Source organism: Maniola jurtina, chromosome 22, assembly GCF_905333055.1.
Source record: "Maniola jurtina chromosome 22, ilManJurt1.1, whole genome shotgun sequence".
In the NCBI taxonomy this organism is placed as follows: Eukaryota; Metazoa; Arthropoda; class Insecta; order Lepidoptera; family Nymphalidae; genus Maniola; species Maniola jurtina.
Window position 1 is genome coordinate 1451665 of NC_060050.1, and position 21644 is coordinate 1473308.

Sequence of the window (21644 nt, forward strand, 5' to 3'; positions counted from 1 at the left end):
GTTTATAAAAATCCCGTGGATAAAAAGATTTTCCGGGATGAAAGAAGCCTTTCCATGTCTAGCTATATCCTTTGTTCCTCCGTTGCATGATAAACATACAAACTCACTTTTCCATTTATAATATCAAGGAGATGATGTTTTTTTGTCCTTCAATCACGTCGCCGCGCCGGATCGACAATATTTTTGCAGGGATATAATTTTATCTTTAAATATATCCCTACAAAAAAATAGTCGTGGAAAATGGCATCTTTTTAACCAGAGATCAGAGAGTTCCCAGGGGATTTTTAAACCTAACTCCACAGGAAATCGCAGGTATCATCTATACCCGATCCGCGCAAAGAAATCATTATAGCGCTCTCTCTTTTACGTAATTCCATACAAATGATCAAAAACTCAGTGGGCTTTAACCATTTTGAGGCACCAACGTAACACAAACATGTTTTCAAAATACATTCGAAATTAAATTCGAAAATGTTTTCAAGAATTCGAAATTAAATTCGAAAATATTTTCAAAAACATTCGAAATTCAATTTAAATTCGTTAGCGATGTGTTGGTGACTCAAAATGGTTAACGCCCACTGTGATTTTTGTCTCTATCATTTGTATGGGATTACGTAACAGAGAGAGCGCTATACTATCTTCTTTCCGCGGATAGAGTATAGTCATAATATGACGTCTAGTGGCGTTCTCTACAGCTAGGCTGAGCAAACTTTATCCTATAGTTAACGTTTATTTGTTTTTTGTTACTACTGCGTCGCGTTCAGGTTTTCATATTAGCTTTACAGACCTCCGTTTTCAAATTTAATATCTTATAAAGCGAAATAATTTAAATACAAAACAGAACTGTATTTCAAACATATTTAATATTTCGCATCTCTTGAATGTTATACTTAATATCTAATGGTGTTTCTATACTGTATAATATGTTATACAACATGTTTCAGTAGTATAGACAGATATTATATAACAATGGCAAACATATTGTTCAACAAGTTTTATAAAATGTTACATAATTTGGATGCACTTTTATCAATACATTTATTTCAATTAAAACCAAATTCAGCAAAAATCAGTTGAATTTTCTTTTTAGTCCAAACCAACACCCACCAAATTTTTATGTGGGTACATGACAATAATTATTGTTATGATAGTGATTGACCAAAAACTTTACTTAAAATTACTTTTGCAAGACTGCAATCTGCAATCTCATATACTGGTTTAAAAATATTTCGAAAAAGAATTATTATTCTTAAGTATCATTATCAAGAGATGCGAACAGTTTTTACACCTGAATGTTTCTTTATAGTTTAGGAGATCTAAAAGATGACTATAGACTATATTACATGTACAACATTTTACCTGTTACATAGTCTAGATTCACCTTAAATATGCACTTCGTTATTTAGGTCTATAAACAGTAGTTTCATACGTGCCTAGTATTTCAAAGCTAAATAAGTCTTATATCAGATATTAGTTATAGGTAAATTTAAATACAAACAAGACTATCATTTTTTACTAGCATTTTGTCTGTGACTTCATTTGATATTACACTTGGTTGTTAATTAATATGAATTATATGACGATCCCTAACAAAAGTTATATAACACGATGATGAATCTATTTATTTTTAGTACTTAATAGACCCCGAGATACCGCTTAAAGCTTAATCCGACTAACACACAGTCAAAGCTGTGGGCAAAACTGAGGATATTTTTTTACGAAACAAATGTTATATAACATTTTCGTTAATAACTCCTGTGCGGGATTGCCATCACGATATTTTCAAAATATTTCCTGCATGATCTACAACGGAAAACTAAAAAGAGATAACTATTTCAAGCGCTATTATAATATACTAGCCTTTTTAATTTCGAATCGATTATATCCACAAAATTATATTTGTAATCCTTTTCACACATTTTTGGTGTAACAATCTACTTTGTCTATGATAAAAGTTATATAACATCCATGTTGATAAATCACAAATAAACATGTCTAAAGCCAAAATTATTATTTTAATAGTAATAATAATAATAAAAACATCACAATAAATAGAACTTATTTTAAATAACTATTGTAATACACACTGTGTAGTACAGCGTCCCTACACACAACCTATTAATGATAAAATGACATTGAAATGAATAGTCCGGGAGTCCACGACAAAAAATGCATTTTCACTCAAACATCAAAATTTTATAACTTCTTAATAATTATGTAAACCGTAATAAAACTCAAAGAATAGTCTGCATTTTATTGGTTTCGCTTGTAACAATGAAGAGCGGCGTTAATCAATCGATCTCATTCACACAGTATAGTGTGTGAGTGAGACGGAATGATCAGCGCCGCTTCGTTTCGATTCGTTTCTTTATTGGCACGCTACAAAGACATATAACGAAACAAAATGTATTTTTGTATTATTTATTTAAAAAAATTTTTTTTTGTTGTTTGTATTTAAGTACAGATTTTGTCGTAGATTTTAGCGTATCTATAGAACGTACTTAGACTTTGTTCAGACTCTACTTAGAGTTAAACAAAGACACAGACTTTACTTAGAGTTAAACAGAGACAAATTCATATCAGGGACGTAAATCTGTCTCGTTTTAACCGTGTCTCAAGTCTGAGCAGTCGAAGTACACTCTATGCCTGATCGCCTCAGACTGGATGAAATGATGAATCCCCTTTCCTAACTCGAAATATGCAATGAACAATAATTATTAATTGTTTAATATTATATTATGAAAATATTTTTTTTCTCTCATATACATTGAACATGAGGAACGATAAGCGACAATTTTTTTTTAATTAATTCATATTCGCTTACATTTAGTAAGCGGAACAAAAAGCTAGATATTTTATTAGAACCTATTATTTCATAAATCGTGGATTTGCGATATAAATGCAGTAATTATTATTATTAATTATATTTTATTATTATTTCAGCATGTGCCAACCCTAACTCAGTATGTTAACTATTCGCCAGATCTTATTTGCCTAGACATTATTGATTATTATCGAATAAAATACATTTGATAAATAATCGTGATTAAAATTGATGTAAGGAACGATTTTGATAAATGTTAAAAATATTTTTTAATCGATTTAGTATCGACTTAATAATCGATTTAAACAAATATTACAGAAAAATTGGCATGATCTGTGCGAATAATGGACATAAGAGACAAAAACTACACCCTTCTCGATGCGTACATATTGGCTAGCGGAAAATGTAATATACAAATAATTCACCGACTGACTCCTAGCCTATGTTAGCCGTAAAATACATACAATTTTGTACTTTCCCTCATTGAAATTAAATTTCATCTAATTAGCACCGTTTTCTAAAACAATACGAAAATATTAAAGGCACCTTTCGTATAAAACTCAGTCTAGGACCTCACTGTAGACATTTTTGTCGCGAGACGGAAATCTGTCGAGACTTGTTTTCTAAGATACGTCGAGACTCATACTAAGGATTTTTCCTATTCTTACACGAGGACACCCTAAAAAACCAATTTCAACTCACAACCAACCAATAACATTACTAGTTGATAGTTCAGCTATTGAATGAAAATCGCATTAAAATCGGCCCATCCGTTTGAGCACTACGATGCCACAGACAGACAAAGCGGTAAAACTTATAACATCCCTATTTTTGCGTCGTAAGTAAATGATAGGCTATTTTCACCACACAACTTGTTATAAACTAGTTTTCTAATGACCACCAACGCATCATAAATGTGCAGTAACCCAGCAGTAAAAAATTCACATCGAGCTTTAAAAAGCTTGGCAGCTTCAGCTTTGTAGAGCGTCGTCTCTGACACTCATTACTGTGACGTTTTGTCAGAGTCAATGACACAGACAACGTTCTACGAAGCCGGAGCCGTCAAATTACTTCTTTCTAGAGCTCGATATATTATAATATTATTTACTGACGGGTACAGTACCCTACGTCTACGCGATTAGTTGTGTTGCGGATAAAAGTAATCTTGCCATGTGAGAATTAGTTAAGTTTGCAATGACATATTTGTCTGATGAAATGACAGCCGTTTTTTTTTTTCGTACAAAATAGTTTGCACCGTGCTTATTACGTGCTACTACTACTAGTAGAACATTTTGTCGAGCGACAAGTCTCTCGTGTGATATTACCCTAATTTTCCCTCATACTATTAGCAAACCTAGCAATAAATAAATACCAATGTATAACATAGTACTGTGTCGTAACAAATTCTAAAGTATTTCAAAACAAAACTTCGAACTTATTTCGAGAGCTTAGTTGGACAAAGGTGCAAGTCTACACAATACATAATATTATAAAGTCTTATGTCTCACCTAGCCAATATGCAAGCTGAGAGTGCCAATCCAAATTGATTCTTATTACCTTCACAATAAGGCCGGCCGCTTATTGAATACATGTTTTGTATCAACCAAGAATATTTTTCGTACGAATCGATTGCGCATAAGATCATTGATTTTGGTAATAAGGCAGTTGTCCGACCGCTGATTAGCGAGCAACGAGAAGCGAATGTGTAGTTTGAATAGTTTTGTCGCTGGACTATTGAGCGAGTGTGACAAACGAATAATCGCCTGCCATACACTAATTAGTCCCTGCGCGAACTGTGAGGGTGTTTTGACCCCAAGAGAGAATCGCTGAGCGAGTTTTTCTCTAATAGCTCTTGATACACGACAAATAATAAGTAGAGATTTCTCGCCGGCTGTGTACAGTCAGCGATTAACTATTATTATATTCATTTTTTATACTGACGATATCGATACATCGATTGTCCGTTTCTTGAGCGAGAAAAAGTCGATAGCTAGTCGATTCCTCGCTGGCGGTAGGACAACTGCCTAGTAATACTTCGGCTACTATATCAAAAATCCGAAAACCAGCAATTTTTTTCAAGGTAAACTATTTTTTCCAGTTTAGTTTTCCAAAACGCATCCAACATTAGCCGGTCTTACTGCAGCTAACACAGGGTTATGTAAATAGTAACCGACCCATACCGCAGGGCCATGGCTTTTGGCGGCAAGCGACACGCTTAATATGGCCGTGCAGTGGAGTCGTGGCCTGCATCATGTATTATCATAATCAATTTTTTCCACGTCGATTATTATTTACCGCCATTTAGTGAAACGTTCACGTTCGACTGCGGTTCCACCTGATGGTAAGTAACGATGCAGACAATGATCAGTAAGCGTGGAGTATAGAGACGTATGAAGACGCAAACATTATTATTATGTTGTGTAATACGCCGGCCCTATTTTATGGCAAATCCCGGTCTAAGCTAGTCCACAAACAAATCTCTTTGTTTGCGGACTAGCTGGCTAAACGGTTATAGCACCTACATACTCAAACGACTGATCCATTACTAGGTCAATTTTACTGGTCGGTATATTGCTCTCCTAGCTGTGTCTTTATAGGATTGCTCTGTCTAGATGTCTCCATCAATCGACTACGAAAATCTTTTTAAGCTGTAACAATGTTTGCGCCTCCTTACGATTCGCGTGCGGCGTCCGGTCGTCCAATAACATTTATTCCTCTGTAGTCACTAGTCACCCGTCGCTTGTGTGCCGCAGCCATGGCCCGGGGTCAATCGCTGTTGCGACAGAGTCGTAGCCCCGTTAGATCGCGTTTTGCAGCGTTAGCGGATGGTTGTGCCCGTTGTGCGAGGCGAAGTCGTCCAGCTTGGCGACGTCGGCCAGGCGCTCGGTTTGTATGAAGTTGGCGGATATGTGGCCAACGTTGGCGTTGCCGTTGTTGGCGTCCAATATTGGCGTGTTGTCCATTTGCTTGGTTGTCTGCTCCTCTGGTTTGTCCTTTGTCTGAAATAATGAAAGTATTTTGCACTTAATTTTACGTAAGTCAATGATAGGCATACTTGGAGGAATCTTGTGAACTCAGCTAGGAAAAGTTCAGCTTTCTATATAAAAACACTTTTAATTTCTGTTACAAAATTATACTACACGACAAACATGGTCGCACCGGCTCGCACGAGCAAAGACCACAGATAACTTATGACCTACAGTTCAACAGTCAATGAACACTATAAACAAATTGAATCCTCATACTAATATTATAAATTTGAAAGTGTCTATCCGCTAACTTTTCACAGTCCATCTATTTAACCAATTTTAACGAAATTTGGTATCGGGATATCTTGCTTCTCTGGGACGGATATAGGCTATATTTTGTCCTGGAAAATTAAAGAATTCTTACGGATTCTCGAAAAACCTAAGCCCATATGGATGAAGTCGTGGGTATCGCCTATTTGGTATAAAGATAACTGCATCCTGGAGTTATCTATAGACATAGGATACTTTTTATCCTGAAAAATCAAACAGTTCCTACAGGATTTTTTAATGGGATAAAAAAAAGGTTTAGTGTACCTCATGTGGTTGGGACAGGCCCAGCAGGTCGGCAGTCACATTACCGTTGTTGGTCACCGCCGCAGCAGGCTGGCGAGACGTATCTTCAGGCTGCCAATAAACAGTATATTATAAATGTGAAAGTATGTATATCTGTCTGTCTGCTTGCTTTTCACAGCCCAACAGTTTAACCAATTTTGATGAAAGTGACAGAGTTGGCTTACATCCCGGAGACGGACATAGGCTACTTTTTATCTAGAAGATAAGAAACTAAAAATTAAAAACAATGTATGCAAAGGCGGCCTTATTGCTCAGAGCAATCACCAGGCAACCTTTGGTGAAAGAAGAAACAAGGTGTGTTGGCTAGTACGTACTAAGGTGATAGGTTGAGGTAATATGAAAGACTGACCTGACTAGGGGCAAGCTGCAACAAATCCGTGCTTTGCATGTTTCCGTTGATATTATCCACACCAATCTCAACCGATACCGGCAGATTTACATTCACACTCTCTCGTACAGTCACTATCGACGCACTATCACTGACTGACGACGCACTCTCTAAACTACCAGCTACCACATCCTTTGCACTATCATCACTAAAAAACGACACATTCTCAGACTTTGCACTATCTTGTGCGAAATTCACTAAAGGTGCACTTTCTTCTGCTGTGTTCACAAGTGCACTATCAACACTTTCCGTTTTGATTCCTAGTGCTACACTTTCATGTGTTGCACTTTCTGAATTCTGCAAATTTGTTGCTCCGTTTTCGTTTGTTGCGGGTGTTGCACTATCTACGCTGTCTTTAGTTGCAGTTGCATCTGCAGATGTATTGTTTTCAGGAGCTGTTTGGTTTTGTTGTTGCGCTTTCAATTCTTGCTGTTTCTTGTCCTCTTCCGCTTGCTGCAAAGAACAGAATAAAAATATAAACTTTTATGCGTATTGTGTAAAATGTTATACCTTGTTATACCCTTTACTGATAGGATATTCTACTTTTCATAGTTTCTTCAGAAATGTAATCAGTGATCATATAATACCATCCCCAGATACTTCATGCGAATCATATCCATTGTAAATAAAAGTAAGTAGAATGGACACAATGGTATACCTTGGAGGACACCTAGTTTTTATGTCTATTTCCCTTATTTTTAATTTAATAATAGACAGGATTTTATGAGTAAGTAGTGGTACCAAAAACTTAGTTTTTCTGCTTATTATACTCATACTCTTAATCAAACGCTTGTCATGATTTTTTCACAAACTTTTTATTTTATTTATTGTTCTTTCACTTTCATCTTCTCCGCGTCAACTTCACCATCTGCTGTTCCTCGCCTCTTTTATTCTTCCTTTACCTAGTACCTGTTATTTTTCTACGGCTTTACTTTCTTTAAGCATGTTTTCAGCTGACGCTTACATTTTGGATGGAGCCTTTGTACCTTTCTACTCTTAATTATTATAATTATTACAATTTCTAGTATATTTATTGCCTTACCTTCTTCAAGCGCGTTCTCGCCATGATGGCTTCTACTCTCTGCTTCCGTGCGAGTCGCTCACGTTCCTCCTTTTCTGCTTCCACTCGCCTCACCCTCTCCGCCTCATCGGCCGCCTTCCGTCTCTCTTCGTCTTCTTTTGCCTTTAATTTTCTTTCCTCTTCTTCTTTCACACGCCGCTCAGCTTCTTCTTTTTCTAATTGCTGTTGTGCCTGAAACAAAATATTTAATCTTCTTTAAAATGATCATTGAGATATTTAAACTTCGTGAGGTATACGTATTTTGACATTCAATGCTCTAATTTCTTACTCCGTCCTACTCTCTTTTTTTCTCCCTTGTGCCTCTGTTTCTTTTCTTTTAATGCTGTCACTCTTTTGCGTTTAATTCACGTAAATGACCTTCTAAAGCTTCTGTTCCTCTATTAACTCTCTCGTTTCTTCTTCCTGGTCTCTCTTCCTTCTAATGTCTCTCTACTTTTTCTGTTCATATAACTACAGACTCACTCACATCAATGGCGTTTCTAAGCTTTTCTTTCTCCAGTCTCCTCTATAGAGTGGTCAGTTCTATAGCTTCTTCCTCATACCTGTTTTTATACACACTCTCTCTCCTTTTTATCTGCATTATAATCTGAAGTATTTAGCTCTCACTACACACTCACCTCAATGGCCTTTCTAAGCTTCTCTTCCTCCATCTTCCTCTGTAGAGCGGCCAACTCTCTCGCTTCTTCTTCCTCGCGCCTCTGTCTCTCTTCCTCTTGACGCTGTCTCTCTGCTTCTTCTTCTGCTTCGCGTTGTAATCTGAAATGGTTTTCAAAGTATTTAGGATAGATAGACAGGTTGATTCCTCATAGTGTACGTATAGAATTCCGCTAAAAAGGATTTTACGAAAACCTATTGAGGTGAATTAGGTGTAGTAAAAAAGTTTTTAAGCAGCGAAATATCATTTTACTAAATGAAATCCGCGACTACGTCCATGTTTTAAAAATCCCATGGAACTTCTTTGATTTTTCGTCATAAAAGTAACCTACGTCAATCTCCAGGTCTTCTAACTATACCCAAGCAAAAAAAAAAACACGTTAATACCTTCCTCCGTTGTAGCTTAAAGTACAAACAGACGTACTTTTGCATTTATGATATAAATACGATTAGCCGGGGGCGGACGAAATCCTCATTTTAAAAGGGAACAGGAGGCATTTCAATTATAAACAGTTTTTTTCTCGCTCTTACCTTTGCCTTTCCAACTCTGCCTGTCGCTCTAGTTCCTCTCTAGCGCGTCGTCTCCTTTCCGCGAGAGCCGCCTTAGCTTCCTCCTCAGTCGTTATGCGACGGACCATTGATGCTGAAAACAATTGCAAAAGTTAAATATAAGTTAGTTAAGTTAGTAAGTTAAGCAATAGTTTTAAGATCTGTAAACTAACCCAAATTCGCAATAAAGATTATTGAATTGAATATTGAATACGTCTTCGTCGTCTAAGTAAAAGAATTTTCAAAATATCATTATCTGTTAAGCGAGAGCTTCCAATAACTTAATGAGTGGCTCTATGGGTCGATGGAAATTCCGGGCGAAAAATAACTAATAACCACAGGGCTGCTATGGAGCCAAAACTCACACAGCATTGTAGAGCTCAGATTATGAAAAACACTAGATTAGTTTAGGAAATTGTGTATAAAAGAATTAGCCATAGCCAGCCTTTTAATAGTTGTGAGAATATAAACAAGTGTATTAGTTTTAAAATGGTTTGAAAGATTTAGTTCTGCTTTAAAAATAAATAACTATATGTACAAACTTAAAGGTGACACTTTTTCTACAATATTTTGCTAGGTTCTGCATATCTAACTTATCACACAATATTATAAGCTACCCGTCATAACGTTATCTTTAGTCTTTTCCACAGAGGGTTCCTTCTCTTCTCGTTTATCTTCCATCCCTTTCTCAAAGGCTTCAAAGTATCTGCTGCCTCCTTCTAGACTGGCTTCTGTAGTCTATCGGTTTATCTTCTACCTTATTTCGTTACTCGTTGTAGGCTTAACTAAGTAGAGATCTAATACTATGTAGAGGTATAACTCACCCGTCATTTCGTTATCTTCAGTCTTTTCCACCGAGGGTTCTTTCTTCTCTTCTCGTTTATCTTCCGTCCCCTTCTCGACTAGCTTCTGCGTATCTGCTGTCTCTTTCTCGACTGGCTTCTGTACGTCTATAGGTTTGTCTACTACCTTCTGTTCGTTGTTCGTTTCAGGCTTAACCTCTATTGTTTCTTTGATTTCGCTTGTTTGCTGAAAAGGGAAATTAGTCTATAATATAACCACAAATTCACGGTTTTCAGATTTTTTCCTTTACTTGTGCTATAAAGTCAAAAGTCAAAGTCAAAATCATTTATTCAAAGTAGGTACAATTGTACTCCTTTTGATGGTCGAAATTGTTAAACTTGTACGATATAAGACCTACCTACCTACCTGCCAAATTTCATGATTCTAGGTCAACGGGAAGTACCCTATAACATATTCTAGACAGACACGATAGACGGATAGACAGACAGACAGCAAAGTGATCCTATAACGGTTCCGTTTTTCCTTTTGAGGTACGGAACCCTAAAAAATAAAAAAAAGTACTTAAGTACATGGTTCAGAGATTGACCAAGTTATCGAAGAATATTCACCTGAGGGTCTTCGATTCGCAATGCCTCTAGTTTCTGCGTCACTTCGATGGCGTTCACTTCATTCACTTGATTCTTATCCAGCACTGGCTGTGGCACGCTCTGGGGAATACAAAAAAATATATAAAATTACTACATGTTGCTGGCGAACCTGTTCGCGTGGATATTGGTTTTTTTTTAATCCCGGTGGGAATTTTTTCGTTTTCCAGGATAAAAAGGAGAGATAGCTTGCAGCCCACAGTTGGACATGGGGTCCAACAGTGGGATGCAAGCTATCTCTGCACCAAACGTCAAAATCGGCTAAACGGATAGGCCGTGAAAAGCTAGTAGGTAGGTAGACAGACAGGCGGACAGACACACACTATCGAATTTATAATGTCAAGTACTAGATGCTGCCCGCGGCTTTGCCCACGTGGATATAGTTTTTAAAAATCCCGGGGAACTCTTTGATTTTCCGGAGTAAAAGTTGCCGATGTCAGTTTCCGGGATGGAAGCTACCTCTATACCAAATTTCATATAAATCGGTTTAACAGATGGGCCTTTAAGAACTCCATGGGCACTGTTTAATTTTCGGAATAACAAGTAGCATACGTCCTTCCCCGGGATTTAAGATTACTCTGTACCTTTCATCAAAAAATAGTTAAATTGTTGGGCCGTGAAAAGCTTGCAGACAAACAGACAGACACACTTTCGCATTTATAATGTTAGTATGGATGGATTTAACTTATCACTACTTGTGACTTCCGCAAAGTAACACCCTGTTTCTAAAGAATATAGAACCTTATGGGGACTTTTTTTTTCTTCTGGCTTTACACAGATTAGCCAAGGTCAGGTTTGTAGTTATTTATAAGTTAGGGAAAGCTAAGTACGCAGTATCCCGCCCTTTTTCTAATGGGGCATCCGTACGTAGTCGAAATTCCTCGAACACGTACGAAACGATTCGATTCCTCTTTGCTAATCCGAACCGCTAGGATATGGAACGCTCTTCCGGCATCAGTTTTCCCTTCCACCTATAATATTGGTACCTTCAAGTCAAGAGTGAATAGGCAACTTATAGGCAAGCGTGCTCCATTTTAGGCTGCATCATCACTTGCTAGCGGGTCTGATTGCAGCCAAGCGCTAGTCTATATAATTTTTTTTTAAAAAAAGGGGGCTTTACCTTAGGTATCTCCTTGTCGACACTGGGGTCCTTGGTCGCGGCGGGCGAAGGCGACAGCGTGCGGCCCGGCGACGCCGACAGAGACTTGCCGCGAGACTGGGGAACCAACGAAACAATTTAAACTTCGAATACTCATTTTTAGGGTTCCGTACCTCAAAAGGAAAAAGGGAACCCTTATAGGATCACTTTGTTATCTGTCTATCACTTGTGTCTGTCAAGACAAGGGAATCAAAACTTATAATGTGGTATGTTGACCTAGAATCATGAAATTTGGCAGGTAGGTAGATCTTATAGCACAAGTAAAGAAATAAATCCGAAAACCGTGAATTTGTGGTTACATCACAAAACAAGTGTAAATTAAAAATTTATAACACCCCCGACAAGTGAAGGTTACAGTAACTAGAAAAAAGCTGATAACTTTCAAACTGCTGAACCGATTTTCTTGGATGATAGCTAAGAACACTCTCCATCAAGCCATCTTTCAAACAAAAAAAAAAACAAAATTAAAATCGGTTCATTCGTTTAGGCGCTACGATGCCACAGACAGATACACAGATACACACGTCAAACTTATAACACGCCTCTTTTTGGGTCGGGGGTTAAAAAAGTTAAAATGTGTTCATGAACAAATACTTAATGTAATCAATTTTCAAAGTAAGATAACTATACCAAGTGGGATATCATATTGTGAAAGAGCTTCACCTGTACATTTTAAAACAGATTATTATTTATTTTTATGCATTATGTTTTTGATTTATCGTGCGAAATGTCGGAAGTAAGTCTGGACTCGCATTTGGCTGGTTTTTACAAGTCTTCTAAAACAGCACCTGATTTTGTGCACACGGTTGTGCAGTTTGAGATAGCCTGACAAATAATAACAACTCACCTTATCGTGATCTTTGGATGGCTTTGGCTTTCTGTGGAGCGGCGGCTTGCCCTCACCGGGAGCGACCGGCGTAGCTGCAAATGTAACAAGCGTAAATTATATATTTAAATCAATTGTATAAAATTATAATAGAATCAGTTTTATTTGCAGATCTAACACATATTAAACACTAGCTGACGCCCGCGACTTCGTCCGCGTGGATTTAAGTTTTTGAAATCCCGTGGGAACTCTTTGGTTTTCCGGGATAAAAAGTAGCCTATGTGCTAATCCAGGATATTATCTATCTCCATTCCGAATTTCAGCTAAATCCGTCCAGTAGTTTTTGCGTGAAGGAGTAACAAACATACACACACACACACACACACACACACACACACACACACACACACACACACACACACACACACACACACACACACACACACACACACACACACAAATTTAAACTTTCGCCTTTATAATATTAGTGTGAAGTGTGACTAGAGGATGCCCGCGACTTCGTCCGCGTGGATTTAGGTGTTTAAAGATCCCGTGGGAACTGTTTGATTTTCCGGGATAAAAAGTTGCCTATGGCAATTGCAGGGACGCAAGCTACCTCGGTTCCTTTGTTGCAAATCGGTTAAGCGCATTGGTATTTAGGAATCCCATAGGAATTCTTTGATTTTATGGGATAAAAAGTATTCTATGTCCATCCCCGGGATATAAGCTAAAGCTGTACCAAATTTCGTCAAAATCGGTTAAACTGTTGGGCCGTGAAAAGGTAGCAGACAGACAGACAGACAGACAGACGGACAGACAGACAGACAGATAGACAGACACACTTTCGCATTTATAATATTATAGTATGGATTTACAGAAATAACATCTGAAATCTAACGAAAGTCTAAGATGTGTCGTGACAACGCGAAAAGGCCCGATCTCACCTAAAAGTTGTGGATGCAATACGGAAGTGTCATACCGGGGAATGGTCATATCGGGAAGTCGTCAAGCCGTTTCCACCGAGGAGAGCCAGCAAGAAACTCGGGCTTGCATTTCCGAATATCCACCCTAGGGAGATTTTTAGGGGGTAATAGGCTGACCTGGTTTGGACGAGGCGTGCAGCGACAGTGGCCTGGGGCGGCGCGGCGTGGTGGCCGGCCGGCTGACCACAGTGGTCGCGTCGCGTGACACAGAGGGCGTAGTGGCCACGCTGTTGGCGCCTGTGTCCGGACCTAGGTACGATGTTTTATACGTTTTACTTATAATTAAGTTGAAAAAGAACCTTTTTTGAAGTGAAACTTCTTTAGGGAGAAAAAAATTTGGTGAAAAGGAGCCGTGAGTTCGACTTTTCGGCTTTTTATTGTACGGTAAGACAAAGACAGAACGCGTATGTATCGTCGACCGATAGATGTCTAGTGCTGGATTTAAGTCTCTTGTGGGGACCTCCAGTGTGGAATCCACACTCCAAGATCTTGTGCCGCCTGCTAGTTGGGGTCTGCCAATACTGCGCTTTCCGGGCGAACTGTGTGATCACCATTTCAGTACCATATACCCCCAACGTCTATTGTCCATACAAAGGCAAATTAACGTAACTCGGATATAAAGTTTTTTTTACTAAAAGACTCATTCTCCGGTCATAGAAACTCGGCTCTGACGTACTAACACTCATACAGGATTACTATATAGCCAAAGAAGTTTCACTTCAATCATTTTTACACATTTATAGTGGCAAAATATTGAGGTATTTGGAACGTATTTGAAAATATCGGATTATTTGAAGTAGTTCTTTATGTTCAAATACTTAAAAAACATTGATGAAGCAGCATTTCGCAAACATCGACATACAAAGCTTTCATTCACGTTAATTAAAACACAGCAATAGCGCACACAAATAAAATTAGTTAAACAATAAAAACAGAAAATGCAGACGAAGTTAGTACTTTTAGATGATCTAGGGTCGAATCAGAAATCTGCGTTGTGATATAAAAAAAATTAAGGAAAGGAATATTATAATTAAGTAAACTCGATTTACAGGTTACAAAGGTAGCTTTTTGGTTTTTTTTACGTAAAACTTACGTTAATAATATATATCTATAATACTTATAGCCAAAATCAAAACGATTCAATTGGAATTTTAGAAAATATAGTTATTACTTTCATCATTTAACTTACAATCAAAATATTTCTGTCTGGACGTTTGGACTTTTTTTTAATTTGGAGTTATTAAATCAAAAACAAGTGCGTATTACAACCAAAATATACCACACAACACATTAGCGACTAGTACGTGCTACGTACGTGTCATCGCAAAACCCAACTCAACTGCCTACGTAACAAAGTCCAATTTACCTCGCGGCGTGTTAACACCCGTACCGGCTATAGAGGCGGGCCGCGGCTTGCGGGGCGCGGATGAAGCCCTCCGTACTACGCCCGTCGCGTTGGACATCGCACTGCCGGGCCGGGAGCCGGGTGTTGTCTCGCCCGATCTGGTCTCTGTACATTGACGGTATTGTATGAAATTATGTGAAGAGGAAAGGCAAACAATGTGTTAAATACGCAATGTATAATGTATAATAATGTTAGTGAGTGTGATATTGAAGCACTTTAGCCACGCCCGTCATGTGATATTCCACTTGCGGGCCGAGAGTCGGATATCGTCTCTGCCAATCTGTTGTATACATTGACAGTTTTGTATTAAAATTATTTGTGGAAATGAAAGACAAAGATCGTGTTAAAAATGCAATGTACAATGGTCAATGTATAATATGATTTGTTAGAAATGAGTGTGATATGGAACTTTTTGTACCACGCCTAATCATGTTAGGTACTTATTGGCTAGAAACCGGGTATTATCTGGCGGTTGATTGAGGGTTTTGGGTGAAATAATAAGGTGCTTTGATGGCACTTCTCGTCTCAAAGACGCAATGTATAATGTACAATGATATAGTTAATGTTAGTTGTAGTAGTGAATGAAAAAATAATCTGTACATTGACGTTTTCTTATGAGATAATTTCACAAATTTTAAATGCACTAGGATGCACAAAGGTGATTATTAAGCGTTTTATAAAATATATGAACGTGATTTAAGCAGATGAACGTGATGAACGGTGATTGAAGGCGATGAGCGTGCATACTGCTTGTTCGATGATTTTTTTTTTGTGGAGAAAACATTTTCATTAAAATTGACGTAATATCATTAAAAAAATACACATCAAATTCATGATTAAATAAATAAAGAACCATTTTGTTATCAACAAGTAAAAAATTCACAAAAATATATTCATTAGTAATGTGACATAAATGTGAAGATAAGAAATAAAAACTTTTTATTTACATAAAAATAGGTAAGTAAATATTTAGTAGAACCTTACCTTGTGCGAAGAATGCCTTTACCAGAGTGATGGAGAGATTTTATAGACATACAGGATGTTACAAAATGTCATTATTAACTTTTTAGCAGCTAGTATCTGGCAAACACCGGTCAATATACCGTAAAAGTATAGGTACCGTACCGTTCATTATTCATAACAATTAAATTGCCTTTACACTGAGTAAGATTCACTATAGATTACGTTCTAAAAACATTTTGTAACATGCTGCAGCTAGACAATTGAAAGTTACCTGGTTATCCCATATGTGCAGAAGTTTTAGATACCATTTGCGCGTGATGTAAGACGTTAAACCCAAAAATGGACCAATAATAAGAACCCTTTGAAATTTAGAAAACAATAAAGTAGTTGAAACCTATGTCGGTAGGAAGCCTAATAATTTACAGTTAAAAATTCTAAAGGATTTTTTAGTTTGATTTTAATAAAGACATACTAATTAGAAAAAACTTATAGAAATTAAAACACAATTTCAATATTGATGTCTTTAAAAAAAGGCTAAATGGTAAACTAAGACACCTAGTAGGTATGTTTGTCTCTGTTGATTTTAGAACACACTGTATATAAAAATCAACACTTTAGCAACACAAACGAATTCAAATATTTAGGCGCGAAACAGGTTATGTTTCACTAAGCAAAACAAATAAGTGTTACATTACATTATGTTAATAATATTATTATTAACGAGAAGGGACAAAACTCTTAAGCAAAGCTTACAAATTAGGTATATTGCATTTTTTTGCATAGCTAGGGATTTTTTAAATTTGAATTTACTTCACATGTACCTCATAATAATTATGGATTCGTAGAAAAGACATAAGAAATCATAAAAAAATACACATGAAACTTTATAAAATCAAGTACTATAAATTAGATACATACTTATATTATCAAACAATAAAATACCGGGAATTTTAACGACTAAATTATATTTTCGGACAAACACTATCTCCAAACTAAATTGACAGTTGGATTTGGAGTTGGATTCAATAAAAAACTGTGATTATAAAAGAGATGTAGGTAATTGGGCAAAAAACAATGTATCAAGTAATATTTTTTTATATCAAGACGTAAGAACATTCTAATGTGGAATGCACTTCTACAGAAGATACCTTAATCTTAGAAGAAGAATCATAGATTAATGAAGAGACCAGAGGAACTGGTATAAAAAGCATGGAAAGTCCCAATAAGTGGAATAAGCTTGTAGAAAGCAAAGCGACCGAGTTATCCCGTCCAGGCGTTGAGACGCGTTGCAAGCCCTTCCCCAAAGCGCTAAATTCCTGCGTATAGAACCAGCACGGTTGTCAAATATATAATATTATAGTAGTATTTTGATAGTATTTTCCTTGGTTTGTAAAAATATATAAATTCAGGATACTAAACATTCCAAAGACAAAATCATTTTATTTGTCACACGTCCAAACACACTAAACTAAGGTTTTTCTAAATTCTCTAATTTATACCAAGGCTCACAGGTTGAATCAAACTTTAATCTTTTTAAAGTCAATTTGTAGTTTTACTGACAAACATAATACTATGATCGATTGATCACACCACCACATCTGTGTATTTCATACAAGCTTCCTTACTAAGCAAGCGTTTCGACGTTTGATACCGATTTGACTAGTAGTCATCATCTCTATTATAAGCACGTTGTCTTCTCGGTAAAAATATCTTGAATAATCTTCGACTCAACCTTTTAAAAAGAAACTATAGGTTTACGCGCTTGCCTAGAAGCTAATCTAATGCAAAACCAGCGCCTCCAAGCGTCAATAAGTCGCAATTAACCGTTAAGCGTAAACCCGTGCTGATTCCACACCCGTGCAGGCTTGAGTATACGTACGGGTCCGGTGGAGGTGGTGCAGCGAGGGCGAGGCCTCCTGCAAGGGGCGCGGGGCCAGGCGGTCGAGGCGCGTCATGGAGTAGGCCCTACCTGGCGCGCGCGGGGCGGGGAGGGTGGGCACCAGGTCGGTGCGGCGCCGCGCCACGGACGACCAGAGCGGCTGCGGCGAGCGGTCGGGTTCGTCTGCAAGCGACGGACGAGCTCCATGAGCATACAGCTATACTCAACTACCTTGTGGATCCCAACTTGCTACTGATCTAATGATGCTAATTTGCTATACAATCTGTTCGCGTCAGGATCGCTCACGTAGGACGCCGTGTTACCGTTTCGCTTCGAGATGGTTTGCATCCTGGTGACGAAATTTCATGGATAACCATGAAAATAAAACAAATCCCACGAATTTCCAGAAAACCTAAATTCACGGAAGCCATATCGCGAGCTCAGGATTAGCCATAACCACCATTTTTACAGTCTCATCGGCAAAATTCATTTACGCAGAAAAGCGCAACCTAACGCCAAAACCATACATTCGATATACTGAGGAAATATAGACCTTATTGCTTGACATTAAGATTTTAAACACAAGAACGACAGAGACTCGTGCCCATAATTCGCGCGTACAAAACATAACGGAGGCTACAACCAATAGCGGACAGACGCGCGCTATGATTGGCTGATATTTTCACGCCATTCAAAAATAAGATTTCTGCGCAAGTACATCAGAAAACTTATAAAAGTAGTACTGTACTTTATGTTTCTCTTAGACTACACCAAACACCTAATATACTAGATAATTGCAATGGCAATCACGTATTACCATATTAGTGAGATCACAGACAAGGTTGTCATTGGCATTGCACAGATGTCTGTTCTGCCGTCCTAAAGCTAAAGTGTCGTTAACTACCAAAACCAAGTTTCGAGATATGATCAAAAAAGCGCGGATTTATAAAGAAATGATGCCATTTGATAACTAATAAACATATACAAAACTTGAAACTATAGAAATGTAGAGCAAACAGAGCACTTTCGAATAGCTGTATTTTTAAGTTTCTAGAATAAATAATAATTATAGCAGGAGAGTTTTGGCTTTTTAGTCTAGCATTTTTTCTAACAACGGCTTATATTTACATAACTAAAATGTCGTTAGATTACCCTTTAAGATGTTTATGGCTTGGATTGCATTTACTTTTTTTATCCTTTTACGGAACTTAAAAAAATTATATAATTTCTAAAGTAAAATGACTCTAAAAGACTTTAACGACATTATATGTTAGGTTATGTTCCTAAAAACTATCAATAACAAAACACTTAAATGCGGCTCTTGTAATTTAAACACATTTTAGTCTAGAAGAATAGAAATGATTTGTTTACAGTAGCGTTTTTTGGGGAGACTTGCTAAACTAAAATGTGGCTTATTACAAAAGATCGCACCGTAGCGACGTTTTAGGTTAGCATTGCTTATAAATATTTGAGGTTTTCCAATGAAAGTAACGGTAACTACAATTACAATTGAAAGAGCATCAGTCCGAAAGTGCCCATGCTCGTCTAGAATCTCCGTTATGTACCGATGAGTAGTCAGTGATCCCTTTTCACGAGCTCCTCCAGTCCGGGAAACACACACAAGTTCGATTTTTCCGTCGATTGACATGCCACTCCAGAACATGCTCGATCCCCCGCCATATTCTACTCTTTCTATGCAAGCCTGAGCAAATCGTTCGCCTTGTCTTCTGTACACTCTCTTTCGCCCGTCATTACAAAATAAAGATACTCTTGTTTCATCCGAGAAGAGTCCAGCCTTCCATTGGTCGAGGGTTCAGTTGACATGCTCACGGGCAAATTGCAACCTTTCCCTGCGATGCTGTGCAGTTAATTTCCGACCCCTAGCAGGTACGCGGACCGCAATTTTCTTCTCTCGCAACCTTCTTCTAATCGTAGACGTGCTCACTGTAGCTCTGCGAACTTCTCGGAACTGCCGTTGCAGCTCAACGACATTAAGGAGTCGATTGCGCGAAGAAGATATCACAATAAAGCGGTCGTCTCTTTCGGATGTGCAGCATCGTTGACCTGATCCATGCCTCCGGATGTAGCCCCCAGTCTCTGGAAACCTTTGGAATACCCGCTGCACGGAAGAACGACTCAAATTAAGTTGCCGTGCCACATCACATTGTCGCACCCCTGATCGCAGTAGTGCAACCACTTGAGAGGCTTCTTCAGCAGTAGTGTCCATCTTGAGGGTTAGTTTTCTTGCGGTTAGAGTTAACGTGTGTCCTCTTCAACGTTTGGATGGTGAATGCCCTTATTTTTTACTTATACTGGCCATTTTATAGCCCATGAAGTTCAAACAAGTCGTGGTCCCTATAATGAGGATTTTTGCAACATTTTCTTTGACGTACCGTATTCAGGTTTATATCGTTTATGAAATGTAACTATTGTTTGATAAAAGGTCTTTAAACGTTCTTTGCATTGATATCAATACTGTTTGGGTTAGATGTACAGGCTTGGTAATATTACAGGTTAAAAGCCTCATTTTCAGATAGGTGCGATTTTTGTGACGCCGAGTGTAGTTTAGCTAGTTAGTTTAGTTTGTTTGCTTGCTGAAAAGCTACTTCATTTTATATACATAGAAAAAACAATTTTAAAACATGAAATGTTTTTGCAGTATTACAATAAATATTTGAAACGACAAAAAGACACGCCTCTTACGGCGAGTCTTTTTGTTGCTCCTGCCACTAGTAGCTAGTTCATTATTGATTTATTTTAATATTAACTATTAATATAAATATAAATAATGATTGTAGCAAAACGGAACACTAAATGGCTGCAACTATAAATAATTTCAAATGCATGTTTCGCGCTCTTATAAAAACAAATATTTACTTCGATATTTTGTCCGCCATCGTGACAAAATTGGCGGGAGAACACTGAGCCCGTGCGCCACATCTACTCCAGAAAGCTCTCGCAGGCGCACTCAGGCGCACTTATGACTAAATTAATTCACAATAAAGTTACAACCTGGCGAGATGCGGGAATAGTTAGAGACATTTAAGTTATGTATTGCGGGATAGAGTCATTTCAGTCTAGGAAACAATATTTTTTTGCAAAATATAACTAAACTGTAACGCGTTTATGTGTGATTAAAGACATTTTAGTCTAGCATTTTCGTTTAAAGACATTTAAGCTATGGAATTTAAGAAAAAAACCTTGTAGCAATAAAAATTAACGCCGCTTAGAGACATTTTAGACTGGCAATGTCAGTTAAATACGTTTAAGTATTGTTATTATATAAACAGGTAGTTACTTAACGACGTTCTTCATATTGCTATATCAAAAACTACAGCAGCTAGGAAAATACCGGTTAGATTGGTCGATAGAAAAAAAAATTCTGAGTAAGATAGTGTTAAAAAGTCAAATTTGACCAAATGTTGGTTAACGACGTTTTAGCTTGAGGAGGGCAGTGTTAGCCATTCCGTATTCTTTGCAAATACTTGTATTTATCTACATAAATACCTAATCATACTAAACGACGTGTTTTCCCGCACTCTACATTAGTGTAATTGATTTTGCCGGTTTATTCAAACACTATTCTAACCATCTCTTTACCTTTAGGTTTTATTAAATTACTAGCCAATGCCCGCGACATCGCCCGCGTGGATTTAGGTTTTACGAAACCCCGTGGGACCTCTTCGATTTTCCGGGATAAAAAGTAGCCTATGTGCTAATCCAGGATATTATCTATCTCCATTCCAAACAGCCAAATCCGTCCAATAGGTTTTGCGTTAAGGAGTAACAAACACACACACACACATACAAACTTTCGCCTTTATAATATTAGTGTGATAACTTTTCCAATAAATAAAAAAAATAATGCTCTATAACCCCTAAT

At 37.5% G+C, this 21644-nt stretch overlaps 1 protein-coding gene across 7 annotated transcripts in view; it reads right to left on the reverse strand.

The window, feature by feature from the left end:
- Nucleotides 1–657: 657 nt before the first annotated feature.
- The window catches only part of LOC123876856 (apical junction molecule-like), a 79266-nt gene continuing 58279 nt past the window's right edge, over nucleotides 658–21644 (reverse strand). For 3 of the 7 annotated variants that reach the window (XM_045923237.1, XM_045923236.1, XM_045923233.1), the window contains 13 exons: nucleotides 17762–17944; nucleotides 14881–15024; nucleotides 13632–13763; nucleotides 12553–12626; nucleotides 11667–11762; nucleotides 10511–10609; nucleotides 9923–10127; nucleotides 9081–9192; nucleotides 8513–8651; nucleotides 7857–8066; nucleotides 6776–7267; nucleotides 6388–6477; nucleotides 658–5823 (listed from right to left, as the gene is read on the reverse strand). In XM_045923237.1, coding sequence (XP_045779193.1) covers nucleotides 5623–5823; nucleotides 6388–6477; nucleotides 6776–7267; nucleotides 7857–8066; nucleotides 8513–8651; nucleotides 9081–9192; nucleotides 9923–10127; nucleotides 10511–10609; nucleotides 11667–11762; nucleotides 12553–12626; nucleotides 13632–13763; nucleotides 14881–15024; nucleotides 17762–17944 — 2177 coding nt within the window. In that variant the 3' untranslated portion in view covers nucleotides 658–5622. Of the gene's footprint in view, nucleotides 5824–6387; nucleotides 6478–6775; nucleotides 7268–7856; nucleotides 8067–8512; nucleotides 8652–9080; nucleotides 9193–9715; nucleotides 9761–9922; nucleotides 10128–10510; nucleotides 10610–11666; nucleotides 11763–12552; nucleotides 12627–13631; nucleotides 13764–14880; nucleotides 15025–17761; nucleotides 17945–21644 lie in introns of all 7 variants that reach the window. The other 4 variants (XM_045923234.1, XM_045923239.1, XM_045923238.1 and 1 more) reach the window with 4 other exon arrangements.